This window comes from Eulemur rufifrons, chromosome 30, assembly GCF_041146395.1.
Source record: "Eulemur rufifrons isolate Redbay chromosome 30, OSU_ERuf_1, whole genome shotgun sequence".
Taxonomy (NCBI): Eukaryota; Metazoa; Chordata; class Mammalia; order Primates; family Lemuridae; genus Eulemur; species Eulemur rufifrons.
The window spans coordinates 56,421,249-56,447,592 of NC_091012.1; the positions used below are offsets into that span (position 1 = coordinate 56,421,249).

General features: G+C 38.5%; 1 protein-coding gene across 2 annotated transcripts in view; it reads left to right on the forward strand.

Annotated features, from left to right (window-relative positions):
* LRCH2 (leucine rich repeats and calponin homology domain containing 2) overlaps positions 1-26,344 on the forward strand; it is a 111,962-nt gene that overhangs the window by 9,634 nt on the left and 75,984 nt on the right. For both annotated transcript variants that reach the window (XM_069463502.1, XM_069463503.1), the window contains exon 2: positions 21,159-21,303. In XM_069463502.1, the coding sequence (XP_069319603.1) occupies positions 21,159-21,303 (145 nt within the window). The remainder of the gene's footprint in view (positions 1-21,158; positions 21,304-26,344) is intronic.

Here is a 26,344-nt window from a genome sequence, read left to right on the forward strand (position 1 = left end):
TTGCTTTTTAAAGGGACTTTTGATGAACAAATGTTCTAAATTTTAATACAGTCAAATTTATCAGTCTTGAATTTTATAGTGAATGATTTCTGTGTCCTGTTTAAGAATATATAAAATATATTCATCGCATTTTTACTAAGAGTTTTAAAGTTTTATTTCTGGTATTTAAGTTCTTAATCAATATAGAACTGATTTTTATATATAGTGTGAGCTAGAGGTCCATTTTCATGGTTTAACGTATGGATCATCTTTATCCAGATCCATCCTTGCCTACTTCTTTTCTTTCTTTTTTTTTTAATATAAAAATGTCTTTATTTTCACTCCTGCTTTTGTCACATATTGTTTGGTTTTTTTCTTTCTTTCTTTCTTTTTTTTTTTTTTTGAGACAGAGTCTCACTCTGTTGCTCGGGCTAGGGTGAGTGCCGTGGCATCAGCCTAGCTTACAGCAACCTCAAAACTCCTGGGCTCAAGTGATCCTACTGCCTCAGCCTCCCGAGTTGCTGGGACTACAGGCATGTGCCACCATGCCTGGCTAATTTTTTCTATATATAAATTTTTAGCTGTCCATATAATTTCTTTCTATTTTTAATAGAGACGGGGTCTTGCTCTTGCTCAGGCTGGTCTCGAACTCCTGAGCTCAAATGATCCACCTGCCTAGGCCTCCCAGAGTGCTATAGGATTACAGGCATGAGCCACCGCGCCCAGCTTTTTTTCTTTCTTTTTTAAATTTTTTTTTTATTTCAGCATATTATGGGGGTACAAATGTTTAGGTTACATATATTTCCTTTGCCCCACCCGAGTGAGAGCTTCAAGCATGTCCATCCCCCAGACGGTGCGCATTGTAATCATTATGTGTGTATATACCTATCCCCTCCTCCCCCCTCCCATCTGCCCAAAACCTGATGTATATTACTACTAAGTGTTGATCAGTTAAAACCAATTTGATGGTAAGTATATGTGGTGCTTGTTTTTCCATTCTTTGGATACTTAGTAGAATGGGTTCCAGCTCTATCCAGGATAATACAAGAGGTGCTATATCACCATTGTTTTTTGTGGCTGAGTAGAACTCCATGGTATACATAATACCACATTTTATTGATCCACTCATGTATTGATGGGCACTTGGGTTGTTTCCACATCTTTGCAATTGTGAATTTTCTTTTTAAAAGTTTATTGAGAGAATTCACATGCTAGAAATTGACTCATTTAAAGTGTATTGTTTATTGGTTGTTAGCTGTGCATTCATCACTATTATTTAATTTTGGAATATTTTCATCACCTTGAAAAGAAACCCATTCTCTCCTCTTCCCACTCCATCTATCCCTAGGCAACCATTAATGTTCTTTCTGTGGATAGATTTGCTTAATCTGGCCATTTCATATGAATGGATTCATACAGTATGTGGCCTTTTGTGACTGGCTTCTTTCCTTTACTGTAAAGTTTTCAAAGTTCATTTATGTTGTAGCATGTATCAGTACTTCATTCCTTTTCTTTCTGAATAATATTCTATTGTAAATTTTGTTTACCCATTCATCAGTTGATGGATAATTGAGTTGTTTCCACTCTTTGAGTATTATAAATAATACTGCTGTGAACATTCATGTACAAGTTTTTTCTGTGTAGCTGTATGTCTTCATTTCTCTTGGGTATATATGTAGGACTGGGATTGCTGGGTCATATGGTGATCTATGTTTAACATTTTGAAGGAAATGTCAAATTTTTTTCCAACTTTGTTCTTTTGCATGCGGGTGTCCAATTGTCCTAGCACCATTTTTTGAAAAGATGATTCTTTCTTCATCCAGTTGTCTTGTCATCCTTGTTGAAAATCAATTGAACATAAATGTAAAGGTTTATTTCTAGATTTTCAATTCTGTTTCATTGATCTATGTATATGTCTGTTCTTAACCCAGTACCACACTGCCCTGATTACTGTAGCTGTGTAGTAAGCTGTATAGTAGGTTTTGTAATTGGGAGGTGTGAGTCTTCCAACATTGTCCTTTTTCAAGAGTGTTTTGGCTATGCCAGGATGCTTACATTTCCATATGAATTTAGGGATCAGTTTTTCAATTTTTTCAGAAAATGCAAGACGTGAGTTGGGATTTTGATAAGGATTGTGTTGAATGTGTAGATCAATTTGGGGGAATTTTGCCATCTTATTAAGTTGTCCAGTCCATGAATAGGGGATATCTTTTCATTTATTTATATCTTCTTTAATTTCCTTCAACAATATTTTGTAGTTTTCCTAAGTGTTTTATTTTTTGATGCTATTATAATAGGGATTTTTTTCTTAATTTCATTTTTGGATTGTTCGTTGCTGGTATGTAGAAATACAATTGATTTTTATACAGTGATATTGTATCCTTCAACCTTTCTTGGTCTGTTTATTCTATTTATTATAGCTTCTTAATGGATTTTTTAGGATTTCCTATGTCATATCATTTGCAAATAGAGATAGTTTTGCTTCTTCCTTTTGAATCTGGATGCCTTTTATTTATTTATTTTTTTGCCTAATTGTCCTGGTTAGAACTTCTAGTGCAATGTTGCGTAGATGTGGTGAGAGTGGACATTCTTGTCGTGTTACTGAATTTAGGGGAAAGACATTCAGTCTTTCACCATTAAATATGATGCTAGTTCTGGTTTTTTAGTAGATGGTCTTTATCAGGTTGAAGAAATTTTCTTTCATATCTAGTTTTAAAACGGTTTGTGTCATAAAAGGGTGTTGCATTTTGTCAAATGCTTTTTCTGTTATATTGAGATGATCATATGGTTTTTGTCCTTTACTGCATTAAGGTAGTATATTACATTGTTTGGTTTTGAATACAAGATGAACCCACCTTGCATTCCTGGCCACCTGTGCTTCAGTTTAATCTCATCCTGCCTCCAAACTCCATATTCCAACCTATCAAGCCACATGCTGTTCCTTGTAAGTATCATGCTCTTCCATGCCTTCGTTGTTTTCCTCTGCTATTAATGTCCTTCTCCCTTTTTTCCACCTTGTGAACTCCTGTTGATCCTATATGTCTCAGATCAGGCCTTTCTTCATCTTTCTCCTTTCCCTTCACCCTCTACATACAGTGATTACTCCATACCTCTATTATGGCAGCTGTGGTCCTTTACTGCAATGAATATATTTACTCCATTGTAGCATGAACCATCAATTTAATAACTGTTCTGAAAAAAATAAATACTACCACAGTAAACACATACGTGGATTTCAGAAACATTAGCATTAGAAGGAAATATGCATTATAAAATCAAATATGTTATTTGTTTACATTTCTCTTTTTATTGGTTTTAGAGTTCTTTGAGTGTAGTGACTCTGTTGCTACTCCAACAGCTAGTACACTGTATGGCACATAGTAGTTGTTTAACACAATTTGTTCAATTAAGCCTCCTTCTTACTCTGGGTGTCTTTTTAGGCCCCTCCAAAATTTGTCTCTTTGCTTTTCCTGTAGGTTTTCCACTACTTCTCATATATGTACCCTGTTCTCCAGTCAGATTGAACTTCTCATTGTTTTCCTGATTTTTGTTTTTATCGTTTTGTTATATTATTTAAAAAAATGAAAAAAGTATTAGAAAGAAAAAAGAAATAATAGCTTATTGCTTCATAAGCAGAGATATGGTTATTAAACCTTAATACTTTGGAAATTAGTTTTTTATATGTTCTTATGTTACACCTTTGGATATGTTTTTATTTTAGAATAACTGACTGCTTTTAAATATTTAGATTAACTATTTAATAAAATTGATTTGTAAGTAATGTTTATGACATTAAATAAATCTGACATTGAAAATATTAGATTATAAAATGTTTTGAGGATTATGTCTTTTAACAAATTCTATCTTGAAATCTTATTTGTAGATGAAGTCCAGGAAAAATTGGGAGATAAATGGACATTTTATAATTAGGTTTAGGAGTTTTCCAAGTAGTGTAGCTCTAAATTGTTTAAAATTGTGTTTTAGCATGTCTTGGTCTAATTTTCTCTTCTTACTGTCTATTGTCCTCCAGTTTGCCATGGGCAAAGTTAAGATGATGGATCTACTACCATAGCAAAGTTTATCATTTTAGTAGGACCAGAGCTTAAAGGCTCTCCCAAACAACAGCTCCACATGTTGACTGCTTTTTCTCTTGTAAAAACCTCATCACCTGATGATTAAATTTTCTCACATTTATCTATGTAATATTGTTGCCTTAAAAGACTTCCAATTATAGTTTATTGTATACTCTTCTTCCAAACTGTTCTTTCTGAAAGAGTTTTCCTTATGCCACTGTTCTACTGAAGAAGAATATTTTAAACATGATTTTTAAGGAATGCCTAATAGTGCATTTTATGGATATACCATAATTTATTTAGCTATTCCTTTATTGTTAGATGTTTCAATTATTGTTTATTTATTTATTTGTTTCAGAATATTACAGGGGTGCAAATGTTTTGGTCACAGAAATTGCCTTTGCACCACCCAGGTCAAAGCTACAAGCATGCCCATCACCAAGACGGCGCGTACTGAACCCGTTAGGTGTGAATTTACCCTTCCCCTCCTCCCGATCCCTGATGAATATTACTTCCATATGTGCACATAAGTGTTGATCAGTTAGTACCAATTTAATGGTGAGTACATGTGGTGTTTGTTTTCCCATTCTTGTGCTACTTCACTTAGAAGAATGGGCTCCAGTTCCATCCAGGATAATACAAGAGGTATTAGTTCACCATTTTTTTATGGCTGAGTAGTACTCCATGGTATACATATGCCACATTTTATTAATCCACTCATGTATTGATGGGCACTTGGGTTGTTTCCACATCTTTGCAATTGTGAATTGTGCTGCTATAAACATTTTAGTGCAGATATCAGATATCTTTTTTTATAGAATGTCTTCCTTTCTTTTGGGTAAATACCTAGTAGTGGGATTGCTAGATTAAATGGTAGTTCTACTTTTAGTTCTTTGAGGTATCTCCATACTATTTTCCATAGAGATTGTACTAGTTTACAGTCCCACCAGCAGTGTATGAGTGTTACTGTCTCTCTACGTCCATACCAACACTTGTTGTTTTGGGACTTTTTGATAAAAGGTATTCTCACTGGAGTTAAGTGATATCTCACTGGTTTTGATTTGCATTTCCCTGATGATTAGACATTGGCCTAGGCAAAGAATTTCTGAGGAAGACCCCAAAAGCAATCACAGTAACAACAAAAATAAATAAATTGGACATGATCAAATTAAAAAGCTTCTGCACAGCCAAGGAAACAATCATTAGAGTGAATAGACAACCTACAGAATGGGAGAAAATATTTGCATGCTACACATCTGATAAACGGCTGATAATTAGAATCTATAAAGAGCTCAGGCAAATCAGCAAGAAAAGATCAAACAACCCCATTAAAAAGTGGGCAAAGGACATGAACAGAAACTTTTGAAAAGAAAATAGACTAATGGCCAACAAACATAAGTTATTCTTTAATATGAATACACAACCAGGTGCAATTGTGCTCTTGGCTTATCCCCAGAGGAATTTAAACTCCTTTAGGACAGGTAATGTATCCTATATATAAATTCCCTATAGTATTTGGTTCAATCCTGTGCCTCTCTACAATAGGTAATAGTAGATCTTTGCCAAATTTTTAAACTTAAAATTATCAGAAAGATCATGACAATTTTATATACTAACTTCTTATACTAGTTGTGTGACTATAAACTGTAGGAAAATGTCTCCACCATGATGCCTTAGTGATCTTTGCATGTCTCCACGTAGGCCGCTTAGGCAAGGCTCAACCACAGTCTGACTCAAGTCTTGGGGGAATATTCTGATCCTCCCTGGTACATGCCAAGATAGACAGACTTATGAGGAGCTGTCACAAGGCCATATCTTATCTACCTCCCTATCTTGTGGGAGGCTGCCCCAAGGTAGTTTTTTCTCTCCTTCATTCTGGTAGGCATGGGACTTTTCCTTCAGGTACAGCTGCAAATATGAAATCGCATAGATGCAGTCTAGAGTTGACTCCTCAACAACAGAGCAACCCACTGTGGATGTTGTCTTTCATTTTCTCCCTCCAGTTTGGTTTTGTCCTGTAGGACTTGGGACGTGGGGAGCTGATACCGTGCTGATCATGCTTTCTTTGTCTGTGTTAGTAATAAACTATCTGAATCCATTTGGTCTCACTGGCAGCTGCCTCCAAGTTGCTGTGTAGGGGCTGTTTGACCATTTAACATAAACTAATAGGATTTTTGGGGGACTAGTTTGTGGAATTTGTCATTACTTTGTAATTAGTCAATTTACTGTAAATTGCTTTTAATTTCAAGATCCAATATTTAGTGCTTTGCTGTTAAACAGCTTAAATTAGCTTGGTCCCTGTTCTCTAAATACAGTATTATTTTTAGGGCACAGTATGCAACTGTAAGATTAGTCTTAATCTGGATAAATCAATGATAAAGCAGTTAGTTTTGTTTAGCATGGCAGCTTGCTCTTGGTCCCCTCAAGGATTATTTTTGTGTTGGAATCGGAAGTCTGCCATGGGTATCCTGGGGAGTCAGTTTGGTAGAGACCTTTCTCTTACTACATTAAACTTTCTATTCTTATGCAGTGGAAACATACTAAGGTACCTTTTAATTCATGCAAATAAAAAGTATACTGTATAAACAGATCCACTTGTTTTTAGTGGCTTGTTGACCTTGACCTGCTAGGCAGAAAGGCCATCAAAGTCAAATTAATCATTCATCAATGCAGATGTACTAGAGACAGTCAAGATGACATGTTTGGCTATTACTAACTCCCTTAATCAGTCTAATTATAACAATTCAGATATTATAGTTTTTTTGCTTTAGGAAAAATAATTTATAAAAGTATGATTTTGACATTAAAAGTTATTATACTTTTAAAGGATGATATATAGTAAAATGGCAATATAATGTGACATAACACAGTGATAGATGTTTGGTAGCAGACCAAGTTGTACCCCCATAAAAATAAAATTATTATATATAATACCAACTTAAAGTTAGCCTATAATTGTCTGCATATATTATTTTTATGAATGGGATATATGTGGTTAGAATTCAATTTGCCTTGTGAAATATACTACCCTTAAAATAGTATACTATTATGTTTTTCTTATAACAAAAGCAATACTTGCTTATTCTAGAAAATTTGGAAAATAGAAGCACAGAGAAGAAAATACAGATCACTCCTCATTCCACCAACCTTGAATAAATATTAATATTTTATTATATTTCCTTCATACCCCCAACACACATCCCCTTGCACATACCTGTAGATCTTTATAAGTTTATGTAAGAATGTATAAAATGCACAATTGTAAAGGAAACAATTGGTTCATGCTGTATATATAGTTTTGTATTCTAAATGCCCTAGTTATTACCCTGTGAGCATATTTTCATACTAAGGAATCAAGTCTATGATTTTTAAAGGCCACAAGGTATTCCATTTTAAGGGTATGCCATATTTTATTTAGCTTTTACCCTATTGTGGGACATTTAAATTGTTTCTAATTTTTTACTATTTTAAATAATCCTGAAATATGTATAATTTTTTGTGTATCTCTGTTTGGTTTCAAAAATTGCTACGGATTGAATTCTTGTATCAATGGGTATGAACGGTTTTAAGGACCTTGATTCATATTGCCAAATAGTGTTCTAGGAAAGTTAACCTCATTTTGTATTCCCATCAATGGTATATGGAAGTGCTCGATTCAAAATAGCCTTGCCAACACTCAGTAATCTCTTTAAAAACCTTTAAATTTAATGGATGAATTATGATAGCTTAATCTTTACATTTGTTTTTTTTTTTTTTTTTTTTTCTTTGAGACAGAGTCTCTCTCTGTTGCCCGGGCTAGAGTGAGTGCCGTGGCGTCAGTCTAGCTCACAGCAACCTCAAACTCCTGGGCTTAAGCGATCCTACTGCCTCAGCCTCCCGAGTAGCTGGGACTACAGGCATGCGCCACCATGCCCGGCTAATTTTTTGTATATATATATTTTAGTTGTCTATATAATTTCTTTCTATTTTTAGTAGAGACGGGGTCTCACTCTTGCTCAGGCTGGTCTCGAACTCCTGACCTTGAGCGATCCACCCGCCTCGGCCTCCCAGAGTGCTAGGATTACAGGCGTGAGCCACCTACATTTGTTTTGATTACAGTGAGGTTGAATGTATGAGTCTTGGTCATTGAGAGTTTTCATTTTTGAATCTGTTTATGTGCTTGGCTGAGGCTTTATCTGTGGGTTGTTGGTACCATTTTGCTTTTTGATAAACTGAATTTTCTTTTTATGTAGCTAAACCTAGAAATCTTTCATGTGTGAATTCTTTTCTTTATTTGATACTTTAAAAGTCTTTCCCCATTCTAATATTAGGTGACCATTCACTAAAATGTTTTTCTAGTTTTTTTAATGGTTCATTTTCATGTTTATCTTTTTCCTACATCTGGATTTTATTTTATAAAAGTTATGTGATGAGGCTATAATATTTGTCTTTTGAAAATAAAGTTATTCAAGAACAATTTAATAAATGATATTAATACATTGATTTGAAATGCCAGATTTATAATGTAATAAATTTTATAAGGATTAGAAGTATAGTGCCATTCTTAAACATCACTTTGATGTTTGAATGCCATTATGCTGATTAATTAGTGATTATTTCTTAGTGAAACTGAAAAATTTGCTAGAATTTCCTACAGACAACTCTGGGTAGATCAGTCCCTCCCCACTTTTAAATAAAGTCTTGTCCTTCCACGTGGCTTAATTGTTGCATGACTCACAGTCCTTTTCTCACTGAGCATGCATGTAATCTGCTCTCTGGTTAGCAGCTGTGGTTTCTCCTTGCAGCATCTGTTTTTGTTTGCACCCTTGCTTGTCAAAGTGCCTGTGCTCAAAATGAACCTTCCATTATTGGTTGCTGCAGGTCAGTGAGATCTACTTTTTTGTTGTTTCTCATATTTGTTGGCTTTAAAACATTTTTCATTATTTTTTTACGATACTTACAAGTTTCTTTTCTCTCCACTGTACTTATGGTTAATATTTTAATTCATCATGGAATAGCTTAGAAATTCTGTGACCCATGCGTTTTACTCATTCAGCAAAGTCTCAGTGTTATTGACTGTTCATTATCTTGTCCTGAATGACAGCACAACACCCTTCTAGGGAATACTGAATCAAGAAATCACCTGTCTTTGCAAAGTGCATCTGTTGAAAGCAGATGCCAGAGCCATAGGGTTGTCATTTCCTATTAGGCTCCATCCAACATCAGAGAATCTAATACTTCAAAGACACTCTTCATTCTTACATCGACAGACAGCTGTGGTGCCTCCTGTTTTCTTGCTGCTTTTGTTTCTAGTCCTAATAGTTCTTTTAGATTGAAAAATAGATAAGGAAGCATTAATATTTGAGAGCATATTAATCAGACTTTACATACTATAACTGCTCACATTTGAATAATAGCACTTATGAAGCAGCAGGTAAAATGTTTTTCATTTTCATGTTAGGAAATAAGTATCTAAGTTGGTTGATTTTATGCACTTTCCTGAAGACACAATTCTGGTATGTATTTTCCATATTATAAGAAATGAATATAGTGGTCTAATTTCCATCATTTTATTTGCATCTTTGTAAACATTATCATTATGTACGAGTTGATAATTTTCCCTTCATTTCTATTGCTATTTCTTCTAGGGCTGTTAGGTTGTCACAGAATACTCATTTCCAATAGCTCTGAAATAGTGAGGAATTAAATGATTTTGGCAATGATTTATAAGTAGCAATCAGAGGAATTACTGAAATGCAATTCAGATCTAGTCTAGTGCTCATTTGCTATATAATAGTTATCCCTCCCTTTTTAATGCATAAGATTTGTGTGAACTTTGAAACATACCCCGATGATGATGTGGTATTGGTCCAGCCACAAGAGCTTTGTAGAAATTACAATTTTAGTAGAACTAAGTGGAGGTGATTCTTTTGCATTCTTTCACTGAAGTGTTATTATCTAAGCAGGTATTAGTGGTGCTGGAGTGGAACAAGAATTGTTATGGCCTAGGGTTGGTATCTGAGCTTTTTATATACTCTTATATCTAATGCCTAATTCATAGTTAATGCTTAATGGAATTTATCGTGTGAATGATAAAGGCTGTGAGTCAAGTCAGAATGCTTACTTGGGGAATATGGAGAATGAGGCTTAGAAGGTGAGGATCAGGATTTGCCCGCCTCTATCCCAGACTCTATTAAGTGCAGAACCACAGAGAATTTGATACTTAAGTGTCGCGCCGCAGTTGCCAGCAAGTACGACACGACCAGTTGGAGTTCTTCCAGCAGTAGTTTAATGAGGCACCTACAACAGTTACATGGCGAGAGACCTCGAACAGGAAATGCAAGCTGCTTTTATAGCCTCGGATAGGTGTGTCCCACAAGCGTGTCCCACAGGGATAGGTGGAGGGCCTGACTACGCATGTCCTGGGCGGATACACTAGGAGGCCTAGACCGCTCCCCACAGCTCCCCCTTTTGTTTTTGCCTCATGGTGAACGGAAGCCCCAGTCCGGATCTAGGGTCACAGTTCACCAAGGGGCGTATGGTCACCACTCTTCAGTGCAATGAGCGAGAGCTCATGAAGGTGCAAGGGCTGACCACAAAACAGGGGTCGCGCGCCCTTCCCGGTGCAATGGGGACAAGCCCTCGGGGTGCAAGGGCCACGCCATGCTGTCAAGGGGAAAAGCGGTAGTTGCCGTCCGTATGTAACATGCTTATCCACACTCCAGGAGGAGAGCCCTCATGAAGGGCAGCAAAGGCTTGAGCCATGACCACTCGATCCCTTTGTTGCTGCCAACGGACACGCATGAGCATCCAGAACACTAGGCCAAAAGCAAGACATCCCAGCAGGCCCAGGGATCCAAGACCTGCCCATTCCCGAACCCCGTGTAGAAGCGACAAAAAGGTGGGGAGGAGGCCATCAGTAAGCATAGGATCTAACCGGGTAGAATTAATATGGGTGATTTCTAGTTGTAACTGAGTGGCTAGCTTGGAGAAATTGGCAGACCAAGAGCCCTGTAACAGCCGAGAAAGCTCTTTAGAGAGATTGGCCGCCTGGGAAAGGTTAGAATATGGGATCGAAGTAATACACAATCCCGGCAGTCGTCGCTCGCAACCAAGCTGGGCGAGCTGTACCAAACTGTCCACCTGTTCTTGAACCAAGTCCACACGTTGATTTAGGAGCATAATCCCTCCCGCCAGGTGTGAGTTGATAGAGCTTTGTGTGTCCAAGGCAGTTGCTACCGTTGCTGACAGGTTATTTAGGACCTGTGCCGTTTGTACGGCGCCCGCCGCCGCGATCGAAGCGGCGGTAAGGGCCGCAGCGGAGGCCGCTGCAATAGCAAAGACAAGAGCTGTCACGCCAGAGTCCCTACGATGTCGAAAGAGAACCAACGAATCCGGTGCGTCAACCGGCCAGGGGACGTACCGGGGCATGCGTGCAACCACGGCCATCCTGTGTTCTGAGGCATTCCAGCAACGTGTATACGTGCAGTTTACAGTTGAGCAGTTAAGGGTGGCCGTATGGTTTTCCAGGCGGGCCACAATCCAGATGAATGGAGGCCAGAGACAAACAGGCGTGGGACCGAAGGTCACGTTGGAAAACTGAGCGCCTGACGCAGGGGTCTCAAATGTTCACAGTTTTGTGTAACGCAGGCCACATCCCTGTCACAAAAGTCCCATTAGCAAAGGTCCCATTGCGGGGACGCGGCCGGTCCACCCAAGCACCCGTCTGGTTGGCAAGAAGTATACAGGACAGGTTGCCGTTAGTCGGGATAATGGTAGTAAAGCACAAGGACCCAGCAAGGATATAGGATTCATTGCCGGGAACCGCTCCAGACTCGTTGGACCACGGGAGGTAGGGAAGTCCTAGGGAAGCATTGGTAATAAAGAACCGGGGGAATATCTGCGAATCATGAGACACCGGCAGGGGTCTCGGGAATACAGGCAGGATGGCCCAACGACGTTTCGCCCTGGACAGCACTCCCAGGGCGAGGAGGGTCATGGTCAGGGAAAGCAGAATCCGCCACAACAGCATCGTCGTCAGGAGCCGGCGAGGAAGCAGCAGGATGACTGAGGCGTCGCGTGAGGCGTGTCGGAACCCAGATAGGGTCCGGGGCGTCCTGTGGAAAAACACAAACAGCTCCCCTGGATCTGCTGAGAATCAGATCCGGTCCTTTCCATTGATTACAAAGCACATCTTTCCACATCACCCGCTCGGAAAGGGGGGGGCCAGGATCCACATGGCGATCTGCCGCCGAGCGACCACGATCATCCAGCAGCAAAAAATTTAAAGTATATAGAGTAAGAGATAGGGCAGATTTGGGAGACCTACCACCGCCCAAAGCCCCAGCCTCCCCCTTTTGTTTTTGTAAGTAGACTTTGATTGTGCCATGGGCGCGTTCTACAATGCCCTGGGCCTGGGGGTTATAGGGCAAGCCAGTGCGATGGGTAACGCCGAGACGGCGGCAAAATTGTTGAAAGGCCCGGGAAGTATAGGAAAGCACTGGCTGACTTTTCTCCGAACCCGGTCGGACATGAAAGATGTACCTCCCCCGCCATCAACTGGTGGGGGAGGGGCGGAGGCATACGGAGGCGGGCGATAACGCTCCGCCTCATACGCCGTCACCGCCTCCTCCAAGTCCGCCTTATCAGCCGGAGAAAGCTCCGCCTCCCTCTCGCGAGACGAGGAAGAAGAGCGGGACAAAGAAGAGGAAGAAGACAGACGGAGGGCGGCCATTTTACAAGCCACGTCCTCTCTAGATAACGGGCCGGGCAACGGGCGTCCCCGTCGCCTTCCTGAGCGCCCTCCCTTGCGGGCGGCTCCCCGCTTTTCTTCCGACCGGGTTCTCGAACGCCCCGGCCGGTCCGGACCACCCTTATCCCTTTCTGACATGCTATCTTGATAGTCACTCAGAGCCTGCTGCCCCTGCTGCACTTGAATACTACAAGGAGAGTCCTCTAGGCAGGTGCGCACCAATGCCCAAATAGGAAGGACGCACTCTCGAAGGAGCCCAGTAGCACGGGCACAGCGAAGGTCCTTCTCTAATTTATCCCAGCTCGGAACGGTGAAAGAGCCCGAGTGGAGAAACCATGGTGCCACACGATCTACTTCCTGCATAAAATGCCGTAAGACACGCTCGGGGATTTTCAACTCTCGTGCAGCCAAAAGCTCCTGTAGAGCACGGAGCAGCTGGGCGCTCGGGGAATTTCCCATATCAAAGCACTCTCAGGGGGGGGGGTCCGACCCTACCTCAACTACTGTGGTTCTGAACTCACCTCTAATGAGGTCGTCTCCGCCTGGTGCAAGAGTTCCCGGGTTTCGGCACCACTTGTCGCGCCGCAGTTGCCAGCAAGTACGACACGACCAGTTGGAGTTCTTCCAGCAGTAGTTTAATGAGGCACCTACAACAGTTACATGGCGAGAGACCTCGAACAGGAAATGCAAGCTGCTTTTATAGCCTCAGATAGGTGTGTCCCACAAGCGTGTCCCACAGGGATAGGTGGAGGGCCTGACTACGCATGTCCTGGGCGGATACACTAGGAGGCCTAGACCGCTCCCCACACTTAAGATACTTAAATATTTTATCTTGTATATTCTCTGTGGTTAGGCTGCAACTTCTAAGGCCTGCTGGAAAAAGAATGGTACTTTTCGGAGACAATTCTCCATGAGTTCATGTTTTTGTACATCTTGTAAGTGAGGTACTAACTGCCCTAGACTGTCTTTTCAAGGCTGTTTGTACACTTAACAGCCCTACAAGATAGACATAGTGCCTCCCTCCAAAACAAAGGGCAGATTTGCTTGCATCCGCAGGAGAATGAGAGAGAGTGTCTCTCACCAGGGCAAAGGACAGTCATGCTTATTGTCCTGTAAAATAATCTCTCCTTTAGAACAAAGGACAGGCATGCTTACTATTTATAAAACATTTGAGTTTCTCAGCTAAGGTTCCTCTCCTATAATGTGATGTACTATGTGTGCATGCATCCGTCTGGGCCCATCTATGTCACCTCCACGAGATTTAGCGGGTAAGGGGAACTGACACAAATATGTTGCTTGTGCCACTTGCTGTGCTGTGAGTAATAAAGTTCTTTGTCTCTCACACAGGAGTCTCATGTCTTGTGCTAGCACACATGCAACAGTGTTAGGCTACCATGGTGGTTTACAAGCAGGGTAAAATCTCAGACCCTTCAAAGTTTTTGACAGGCACTCAGCACACTGGTTTTTGCCTGTGAGATGTTATCCCCTTTTGGATGAAACTTGTTTAAATAATTTTCTTTCTTTCTTTTTTTTTTTTTTTTTTTGAGACAGAGTCTCGCTCTATTGCCGGGGCTAGAGTGCCGAGGCGTCAGCCTAGCTCACAGCAATGTCAAACTCCTGGGCTTAAGCGATCCTACTGCCTCAGCCTCCTGAGTAGCTGGGACTACAGGCATGCGCCACCATGCCCAGCTAATGTTTTCTATATATTTTTAGTTGGCCAGATAATTTCTTTCTATTTTTAGTAGAGACAGGGTCTTGCTCTTGCTCAGGCTGGTCTCAAACTCCTGACCTTGAGCGATCCTCCTGCCTCGGCCTCCCAGAGTGCTAGGATTATAGGCGTGAGCCACCGCGCCCGGCCTAAATAATTTTCTTTAATCCTTGTTTATTGAACTGGTTAAAAATATTGAAAAATTAATAAGGGCCCATCTCTTTAAGGAGCCAGGAAAGCTGTATGTTGACTCAGATGAAACCATTCTGAATTGGTAAATTAGGAATAGCTGAGGCCGTTATAATGGTGTTCGTTATTTTCTGAACCCAAAATTGGAATTTGAAGTAAGATTTATGTTTTGCTTCCTATTTCAAGAAGCAATCTTGGGTATATATGTGGATGTGGTTAAGAGATTTGGAATTCCTCTGACCCTGGTTTGTGGTTCCAACGGGACAGAATATTTTAAATGTAGAACAAGAGATCATAGTAGTGTTAGAGGAGTGGAAAATCACACATAGAACATGGGCTGTGAAGTCACATCTTGAGTTTGGAACCCCAGCGCTGTCAGTTATTACTAGTATTTTTTTTTTTTTAGCAGTGGGCATGGTATTCAATCTGTCTTTGCTTCATATGTATAATGAGGAACAGTAGCTACCTCACAAAGTTGTTAGAAGGATTAGAAATAATCTATGCAAAGTACATGGCATTCTGATCTAGCATATGGGGGATATGTGTGTGTATGTAGTTGCCTCAATACCGCTTAGGTTATTGTTGGTGTGAATTTCGGGTTCTGATTTCAAATTATTTCTCCATTAACCCTCATGTTCTTTTAAGCAGAAAATTCTATGGTGATATCTCTATTAATGATGAAGATGTGTTCCAAGAACATACTTCATTATTAAAAATTTTACCAGAGATAAAAATCGCATGGCCCTCTCCTTAATGTGTCTCATTTCCCTCTGCCTTCCTCTTATAAGGAAACGTGTGATGGCATTTAGGGTCTACCTGGTCCTAAATTTTTACCAGAGGTAAAAATGTGTTAGGCTTTCAAATATTATCCAGGATTTTTTAAATAAGAGGGACTGTGGTAATCTATGTTATTAAATAGCACCTAAACTTAAGTTTTAACAATTTGTGAAAAAAACTCCCATACTCATTTGTACACCGAATAAGATAAAACTGTAATTAGTGTAATTAGTATAGTATAATAGTATAATTTCTGAATGTCATTTTCTATACTTCGGCAAAAATGCTAGCCAATGGGCCAAGAATTGCACTGGGCAGGAGATAGACACATCTGTGGCTCTTGGGGCTGCAGTTTAGGAGACAGCAAACAGATTTCCATTCTGTCTGACTTCTGTCCTCCCCTTCCTTAAGTTTCTTTGATTTTTGAAGCTCAAAAGTGATACAGAACATAATTTAGATCACATTGTTTAACATTATTAATGTCTCTAACAGGCTCCCAGCAGTTTTATAAGGAGTATCTTGAAGGAAGGCAGGAAACAGTACACAGCGATCTATTAATATCTACTGTTGATTTACTGCCAATACTGCTTGATATAATTTATGATTAAAAATGAGACAGAAAGAGTTCTGTAGTTATAAAGGTGCTTATCCCTAAGGATACTAATTAACTGAGGTATCATCTTAGTGCACAAGAAAAAAAAAACAGCTATTTTTACACATTGTACAGGCATTCTCTCATTAATTCTGATAAACTATTATTTTGGTATATTTCCCATGGCTGCTGTAACAAATTACTACAAGCTTAATGGTTTAAACAACAGAAATTTAGTCTCTCACAGCTCTGAAGACTAGAAGCCAAAATGAATTTTATGGGGCTAAAATCAAGGTTTTGGCAGGGCCATAACCCTTCTGGAGGCTCTAGGAGAGAATCCATTCTTTGCTTCTTCCAGCTTCTGGTGGCTGCTGGCATTCCTGGCCACATTACTGCAAAGGGTGCCTCCCTTTTCATGTGGCCCTCTCCCCAATGTGTCTAATTTCCCCTTCCCTTCCTCTTATATGGATACATGTGATGGCATTTTGAGCCCACCTGGATAATCTCCTCATTGCAAGATCCTTAATTACATCTGCAAAAGCTTTACCATATAAGGTAACACTAACAGGTTCCAGGAATTAGGACCTGATATCTTTGAGGGCTACCATTCAGCTCACTATAGGAAGATAAATAACAAGTTTTAATCTTTTTGTGTGTGAAAAAGTTGAACCATCTTTGTAATTGTCTTTTCTCAAGTCCTGCATATCCCCTGAGAAGGTAGATTTTAAACTATTGTGAAATGAATCTCCCAACAGGGAGTAAATTAGCAGCTGGTTTTCCCATCTTTAGATGGAAACTTCTTTTTTCCTGGAACTTGTGAACTAAGAATTTTAAGGCTCACCTCCCCCACCGGCTGACTGAATGGGCCCCCTCGTGGCCAAAGGAATATTCTAAAACTAAATTGCCTGCCAGGAGGAGGGAGGTCAGACATGCCTCGTCATGCCCCCCTCCCTTCTTGGGGACATCCTTTGTAACCCATTAACAGGGGTAAGGGTATGCAAGACAAACCTACAGGCCCTCAATTTACACAACAAATCTATGTCCAGTGGCTTATCTCTGACAAACAGCAACTATGTTAAAAAATTCCAAAGCCTTTAGACAAAGCTTCATGTCTTTAACCAATTACAAGCCAAAGAATCTTTAAACCCACCTATAACCTGTAAGCCCCCACTTCAAGATGGCCCACCTTTTCGGGCCAAACCAATGTATGAGTCCCATGTATTGATTTATGACTTTACCTGTATCCCCTGTCTCCCTGAAATGTATAAAACCAAACTGTAACCCAGCCACAGCGAGTCCACTTGCTTAAGGCCTCTTGGGCGTGGTTCCGGGTCATGATCCTCAAATTTGGCTCAGAATAAATCTCTTTAAAATTATTTTACAGAGTTTGGTTTCTTTTCTGTTGACAAACTCTATTAAAATACCAATTTTGTGTGTATTTCTTGAATATATGTTCATTATAATTTAGTCATATTATTCTAGCTAGTTGCCCCATGTACATATTAATTAAATGATTTTTAATGTTATAAAAGCTCCTTTATTAATTATATCACAAGATAAAAATTTTAAATCAGTTTAAATTTTATCCATTATATCTGTATAAAAGTTAATTTTTACTTTTTTGAGGAAAAATATGAGATGCTGTTAGTATAAGATAGTTCAAGAAATTAAGAAACAAATGGTTTTGTGTTATTTTCCACCTTTCCTTCCATGGTTGTATTTTCTTTTGGCATTCTTATTCTGTTTATCCAATGCTTTAGAAAGGATATTTATACCTATTTAAAATCGGAAATATTCAAGAATTAGATTTCCTTAATTAGAGACTTTATAATAGCTTGAGTTTTAATTTTGACTTTATTATGCTTTATTTAATTTAATTCCATTAAATTAGGATAATAATTATTGTAATTTTAAGTGGTGTTTACTAAATAAATATATGAACTCATCCAGAAAATTGTCTATGAATGGAGATTTAATTAAGTTCCCTAAGGGAGATTGTAATATTACTTTGTAATTTAACTAAATAATCTTCTTTTTGGATGGGAAAGAATATATGTAAGTTATTAAAAATAATATCTTGGTATTATTTAAATCATTAAAATCACTCTTGTTATTAATACTGATAGTTTAGTGTTTTCTCCTGTCACTTTGTGAATTTCTTTGATCTCTTCATATGGTTACTGTGTTTTCTCATGACCATTGTTTTCAGTCTTGCTTACTGTTTTTTTTCTCTACTCATCTATCTGCTAAGTACTGGCCTTCTTGATGGCCCATTCTTGATCTCTTTCTAATTCAATGCTCTGATATTAAGTGATGTCCTCCATTTATGCGATTTTATAGTACTAACAATATTCCCACAACTTTCAGTTTTATATATTCATCTCAGAACTCACTTCTGAGATCCAGAATCATCTGTCTAATGTCCATTTAACAACCCTCCTTGGGATCTCTTTCAGATGTCTCAGTTTATACACAAAGTTGAACCCTTGATTGTACCTCTGCTTCAAAAAACAAAACAACCTCCCCCCCCCCCAGCAGCAGAAACTACAAGAATCCTGTTCCACCCCCACTGTTTATTAGATAACCTCATTTAGGTGCCTAGGCCTGAATCCTGGGTGACTTCCTTGATTCCTACTTCTTATTTCTCCCACATAGCCAGTCCCTTGCTATTTCCTGTAAGTACTAATTCCAAAATATATTTCAAATTCTATCATTTTATCTATTTTCTCTTATCCCTATTCTTGCAATCTTGGTACAAGCTACCATCATCTACCTCTGGGACCACTGTATTATTTATTAGTACTTAATACTAGATATTATACAGAATAACAAACTGGGCATAATTTTGTTTTTAGGATTTCAAATTAATTGTAAGCAGTAATTTTCAACTCCCAGGATTCTTAAGTTACAAGAATTAGGTAAAACTCTAAATGTAAAAGAAACATCATAAACTAAAAACAGTGAATTCATTTTCCCACGCAATAGAACTGAGAGATGCTTGGGTGTTTAAAGGAGGTAAGCCAGAATATTGAGAAACTTTTATTTCACATCAAGATTTTGGTTTCTAGTAATTTTATCATTTTATTAAGTTATTCAGAATCCTATGGTGGGAGGAAGAAGAATCTAAATTAATTTTCATATTATATAATCATAACTAATGTTCTCTTGTCAATTATAAAATTTTACATTAGATAAGAGAATCAATCTCATTTTCTCTCTCTCTCTGTCCATATGTATGAATATATATTACACATATATTAATATATTTGTTAATGTTCTAAATAGAGAATTTACTATATTGATAAATAAATAGGTTTCATCCCTCAGAGTGAGGACGTTGAGCATTATTGATAGGAGATGGGTGTTCTTATGAGGGCAGACCAGATGTTAAATGAGGTACAGTAGGCTAAGCTGGACTAGATGTTCTCTCTGACAGAGGTACATAACATTCTTTCTTATGTTTTTAACCAAATAAGTATAAAATGGACTAGTGTAAGCAAAGTAAATTTCTATGATAAGGTAACTTAATTCATAATTATTGAGGCAGTGGTTCTCAACAGTGGTGAGGGGGATGCACCTTGGGGGACATTTCTTGACTGTCACAGATAGAGGGTGATACTGACATCTAGTGGGTAGATGCCAGGGATGCTGCTAAATATCCTGCATTGCCCAGTATAGCCCCTGACAACAGTTATCCAGCCCAAAATGTCCATAGTGCTCAGGTTGAGATATGCTCATTTAGGGTACTTGTTTTTCAACCTGCCGCATGATGTCCTAAGTACTTTTCAATATCTCATTTAACAAATAAACCTTTAATAGGAGAATAATGGTCATAATAATTCCATAATTTTATTTTGTGAAACCTTAAATGAATGGAAGTATATTTGTATGTACTTGGAATAATTTAGGAAAAGAAGGATTCAAAGATGAATGCCAGGTTTCTGGCTTGAGCAACTCACCAGGAGCATGTTGGTGACATTGTCTGAGATGAGAGAAATTGGAGTGTAGAAAAAGATCTTTAGTTCAGGTTTTATGCTTGTAGAGTCTGAGGTTCCTGAGAGACATCAAGAGGAAGTCCTGAAGATCAGAACATAGGTGTTTAGACATAACCTTAATTTGCAATTTGTCAGTAAATAAATATAATTTGGCCGTAGGATGGGATAAAATCACCCAGTAGAGTGTATATCTTTTTTTTTTTTTTTTTTTTTTTGGAGACAGAGTGTCACTTTGTTGCCCGGGCTAGAGTGAGTGCCATGGCATCAGCCTAGCTCACAGCAACCTCAAACTCCTGGGCTTAAGCGATCCTACTGCCTCAGCCTCCCGAGTAGCTGGGACTACAGGCATGCGCCACCATGCCTGGCTAATTTTTTCTATATATATTTTAGTTGGCCAGATAATTTCTTTCTATTTTTAGTAGAGACGGGGTCTCGCTCTTGCTCAGGCTGGATAGAGTGTATATCTTAAGAAGGAAAGAGTACCTTTTGCCATAGCCCTTTGGAACACCAACAGTTATGATACAAGTAGAGGGGAATCTAGCAAAAAAATAAAGAAGTAGCCAGAGAGATAATAGGAAGAGATCCAGAAGTACAATCTTCCAAGCCAAGAGAAGAGAATGTTTCTAGATGGATGGAGTGATTATTGATATGGAGGCTTTTGGTAACCTTGATGGACATGAGAGTGAGTAGAAACCAAATTGTAATGAGTTGAGAAGTCCACGGTAAGTAAGAAATTTAATTGTGTTGTATATTTATGTAAGTTTGGCTGTAAAGGAGGAAGAGGTAGGTGAAGCGGGTTGTGGGATCATGGGAGGTTTTTTTGTATGTTTGGTTTTAAAGATCAGAGTGAATTCCTCATTGATATTTTAGAAGATAAATAGCATATTTGGATTTTAGAGATATTGAAGCGTATCAAGTACATTTGGTTAACAAACATATATTCTATGAATATGTTTCTAAATGATGTTTTCTGCCTTCAAGATATTGGTAGAGAATATTTTATAATATTTTAAATAGTTGCTTAGATTCTAAGTGATTCAGCAAGTATGAAAATAGTTCTGTTAATTACCATAGATATAGGCGTATGTTTGACACTAAAACACTTTTTTTTCAGATCTTTCCAGAAATCGTTTTACAGAAATTCCTTCTGAGGTCTGGTTATTTGCACCCCTTGAAACATTAAATTTATATCATAATTGCATCAAGACCATTCCTGAAGCCATTAAAAACCTGCAGATGTTAACATACCTTAACATTAGGTAAGGAAACAATTTTTAAAGAATAAATTTTGGCTTTTATTATGTTTCTAATCCTTTTTAGTAGCAAAAGATTGCATTTGGTTTGGCTGTGTAGTCTATATTTCTAAATAGTACCTTACTATGTATATTTTATTACTTTATAAGCTTTTGGTCTTGTTCTTGAAAGCAGTGGTTCTTTTTTTTTTTTTTTTTTTTTTGAGGCAGAGTCTCACTTTGTTGCCCGGGCTAGAGTGAGTGCCATGGCATCAGCCTAGCTCACAGCAACCTCAAACTCCTGGGCTCAAGCGATCCTCCTGCCTCAACCTCCCGAGTAGCTGGGACTACAGGCATGCGCCACTATGCCCGGCTAATTTTTTCTATATATATTTTTAGTTGTCCATATAATTTCTTTCTATTTTTTAGTAGAGACGGGGTCTCGCTCTTGCTCAGGCTGGTCTCGATCTCCTGACCTTGAGCGGTCCACCCTCCTCGGCCTCCCAGAGTGCTAGGATTACAGGCGTGAGCCACCGCGCCCGGCCAAAAGCAGTGGTTCTTAAACTTCAATATACAGGAGGAATCACCTGGGGATCTTGTTAAAATTCAGATTCTGATTCTTTGGGTGTGTTGTGGGTCCTGCATTTCTAACAGGCCCCTTGATAATATCTATGCATGCCTGCTGGTGCTTAGACCTCACTTTGAGTAGCCAGGCTTTCGACCATAAGTATTTTCCTGAAATCATAGCATCACAATACAGATTTATTTATATGCATTCTTAGTTATATGAAATATTATAAGGAAAGAGTCCTTAAATTATTTTTTTCTCACTGTTGTGACTTCTTATTTCTACTTCAAGGATGACTAGATTGTGATGGGAGAGTTGGAAAGTTTGGAATTGGATGACAGTTGATGTTTATTCTTAATAATGTTTATTCTTAATAAGTGCTTACCATATGTCAGGCAGTGTTATAAATGCCTTATCCACATTATCTCATCTAGTCTTCACAACCACATTTTGAGATATGTTCTATTATTATACCTGCATTACAGATGAGGAAACCAGAAGGTACATTATTATCCCTGTATTACAGATGAGGAAACTGGGTTAAGCTTCTTGCCCATATTTATACATAATTCAGCAAATGGTAGAGCCCAGAGTCAAATCAAAGCAGTCTGGCCATAGAGCTCTCATTCATACATAGCTCTTACCCTGTGTTTATAAAAGAGTGAACACTCAGTAAGTATGAGAAAAGACTTTCTCTGCCAAATAAGTGACATTGAATGGAAACTGGTATATTGTGACTTAATTTTAGAATTTTTTTTTTCAGTTGGAAGGGATATTTTCTTCCCCCTCATTAACCAAGTTGCCTAAATTCTCATATAAGGAAGTAATAGGTATAATTAATATATATAAATAGTAATGCTCCCTTTTTACTGTGATATATTAGTTCTTTCATATGTCTTCCACAGTGATGTTATCTGGCAGTACATACTATTTTAACTGAAACCACTTTACCCATTAAAATGGGTGAGAGAAATTTCCTTTGGTAGATATCAGTCATTTAGGTTACTACTCATTTCTCTAAGTAGGTACATATTTCCTTGGCCTGACTTGGGAGAGGTTTTGAGGAAAGTGAGATATTTTTAAGTTTTGTTTTTGTCTTGTTTTGTTCTTTTGTGGAAAAACACAATTTGCCAAAAACTGAATTACATTTTTCTATTAACATGTATGGTATATCTTAGAATAGTTTTGCTAAAACTTTCACTGATTCTATCCTATTCTGATCCCTAAAAGTCAACTTCTAATTTTTGTTTACAGTCACAAAAATTTTTGAACTATATTGAAATAATATTTGTTCTAGTGACTGAATTCCTTTGGCTTTCTATAAAACATGTAGTAAAAAAGTGACAGTGGTTTATTAGTTAGTATGAAGAAACCAGATTATGGTGAAAGATGATTGTGCTAACTCAATGAACATGCATTCTTTCTTTCTTTCTTTTTTTTCTTTTTTGAGACAGAATCTCCCTCTGTTGCCGCTGCTAGAGTACAGTGGTGTGATCATAGCTCACTGCAACCTCCAACTCCTGGGCTCAAGCGATCCTCCTGCCTCAGCCTCTGGAGTAGCCGGGACTATATAGGCACGCACCACCACACCCAGCTAATTTTTCTATTTTTTGCAGAGAAAGGTTCTTGCTCTTGATCAGGCTGGTTTTGAACTCCTGGCCTCAGGTGATCCTCCCACCTTGGCCTCCGAAAGTGACAATGATTGACTATTCAATCTGGAGACCCACATCAGAAAAGGAAGTTGCCAGAGGCCATGGGGGAGATGAAGAACTTCCCCTGCCTCCTCTTCATCTCTTTCTCAGACCCTGGGAATCTAGAAAAAAGGACTTGTGTCCCTTGAGAATGGGTGGCAGAGTGAGGGGCCACTAAAAATCTACATTCCCTATTGACTCATATTGATTGGAATATGTCACTTAAGCTGGGAGTAAAAACCATTTTGTGCATTCTTCTGAACCGAATAAGTAATAGGCTGGTTTAATCACCCTCTCCCTTTCTCCGTGGGGTAACACAAGTGTTTAAAGCACATTGACATATCAGACTCCTTGAGGGCAGGAATGAGCACTTAGTTCAGTAGTTAGCACATAGTAGGTACTCAATAAGTGTGTGTTGAATTTTTTAAAAGCTATTGAAAGAATAATCCAAATAGACTGAGATAAGAGTTAAACCAATTCAAAGGGACAAGAAAACAGAATAAGAGGAAAGGAGAGAAAAAAATGTAAATGCAAAGGATAAGAATCCTATGACCACTTGGGAGAAGAATGAGATGCAATAGGAGGGAAATAAAAAAGGAGGCAAATTAGGGAGGTTAAAGTTATCATTAGAAAAGAAAGCTAGAACTGAGCAAGTATTGGGCAGCCAGCTTTTCTACCTGACTCCTGCCAACAGGGTATACAGCTTCATTGATGAGGATTTCTTGGCCATGTGCAACAATAGAGCCAGCACAGAAGAAAACTCATAGTTTCAGCATTCAGAGGTCGCAGCCAGACAGGATCTCTCCCTCTCTCTCAGGAAAAAAAAAAAAAGCCCAGTTATCACTGCGTTTGATTTTAACATGGATAATGTTGAAAAGTTTAGGATCTAGTAAATTCTTTTTTTTAATTTAAAAAATTTTATTAATATGAAGGGGGAGTGAGGAGGGGGCTCAGTTTCCTTTTTTTTTTTTGTTTGTTTTGAGACATTGTCTCACTCTGTTGTCATTCTGTCGCCCTGGGTAAAGTGTGGTGGCGTCATCGCAGCTCACTACAACCTCAAACTCCTGGACTTAAGCGATCCTCTTGCCTCAGCCTCCCCAGTAGCTGGGACTACAGGTGCATGCCACCATTCCTGGCTAATTTTTTCCTATTTTTTGTAGAGATGGGGTCTTGCTCTTGCTCAGGTTGGTCTCAAACTCCTGAGCTGAAGGGATCCTCCCACCTCAGCCTCCCAGAGTGCTAGGATTACAGGTATAAGCACCTGGCCTGAACATGCTTTATAAGGGAAGAAAATAAACTGATTTTTAAACGTTTTTTGACCTAAAAGTATTAGAATGAATTTGTCATTATTTTTCTCATTTTTTAAAAATTTTGGTGAAAAATCTCAAAAAAACTTCAAAAATAATTTTTCCACTCTTCTCTTGACCTGTATACTACACCCCACCTACTTTTCAGTACAATCCGGCAGTAAGATCCTCGTGTGCTCTATTGTGGAGGTGCCCATTTTCCCTGCTTGACCCTGAATGTATGAAGGATTGTGACAGGCCCTTAGCATATTTGACATTCCAGCAGCCTAGCCAGTATTGCTAGTTGAGGGGCATTGTCTTTTTTTCTTTGAAGTCTGTTTGTGCCATGTGATTGAAGCCAGTCTGGTGTTTCTGGATGTCCTCTGCAGCGATAAGATGGAGTAAAGGGTCTTGAAGTCCCCACTTGAGTAACACTGGGCTTTTGTGCTGTGCATGTCACACAAAATGCTAGGTACAGGTCTATAAATGTCACTTTGAAAAACAGGAAAAATGATAGCTTATTGCTTATCCATGCTTGTTATTAATAGTATGTAAATGGAATGGAACACTTTATTTATTTTGGTAGTGGGAACGTTTAGGTCAGTCAGTCTGCATTTACATATAAATTTGACCATAGTAGTTTGAGGACAAGGGTACCAGAGTCAGATTGCCTGGGTTTCACTTAACAGTTGTGTGACTTTGAGCAGTTTACTTAATCTCTTTGGGACTGTTTCTTCATCTGTAAAATGAGGATCATGATAGTATCTACCTTCCTAAAGTAGGTTGTTGTGAGTGTTGATTAAAAATGTTAGTTGAGTTAATTCATGTGAGCTGCTCTGAACATGGCCTGGCATGTATTAAGTGCTCAATAAATATTAGTTGTTATTTAGTTTTTATTATATTTAAATGTATCCACAGAGGTAAGAATGTTGTATCAACTTTGAGCTGAGATAAAGGTGCTGGTAGGCTGTTAAACCATAACAAAAGGGAATGGGTTAGGGTTACTACATGTTTTTGAAGATATAGTTCTATTCATTCTTTTGTAAACTTGAACATAGTACATGCAGATTTGTCCTTGGAACCTTTCCCTAGTTAGAGGCATGGAGGTATTGAATATACCAAAATTATACCAGAGAGCAAAGTGCTGACATTCTTTAGCTTAGAAGAATCATTCTAAGTTTATGAGAACTGCTGGTGTGTAAGAGAGTATCGTAGGTAGCAGCACAGGTTTTGCAGTCAGATTTTCCTTTGGATCCCTGCTGTACCTGGGCAAGTCACTTAACCAGTTTTAACCTTCGTTTTCTTATTTGTATAATGGAGACAATAACTACCTATCTTGTGGGGTTAATGTGAGGATTAAATGAGACAGTGCATATAAGGAATGTAGCACTGTGCCTGAGACAAAGTAAGTACTCTTTAAATGATTATTTAGTTATTACTTAATAAAAGATTATTATTTACTTACAGATGATTTTTCTTTTTCAACATAACATGTCAGGTTTTAGACATATTTCTCATAATGA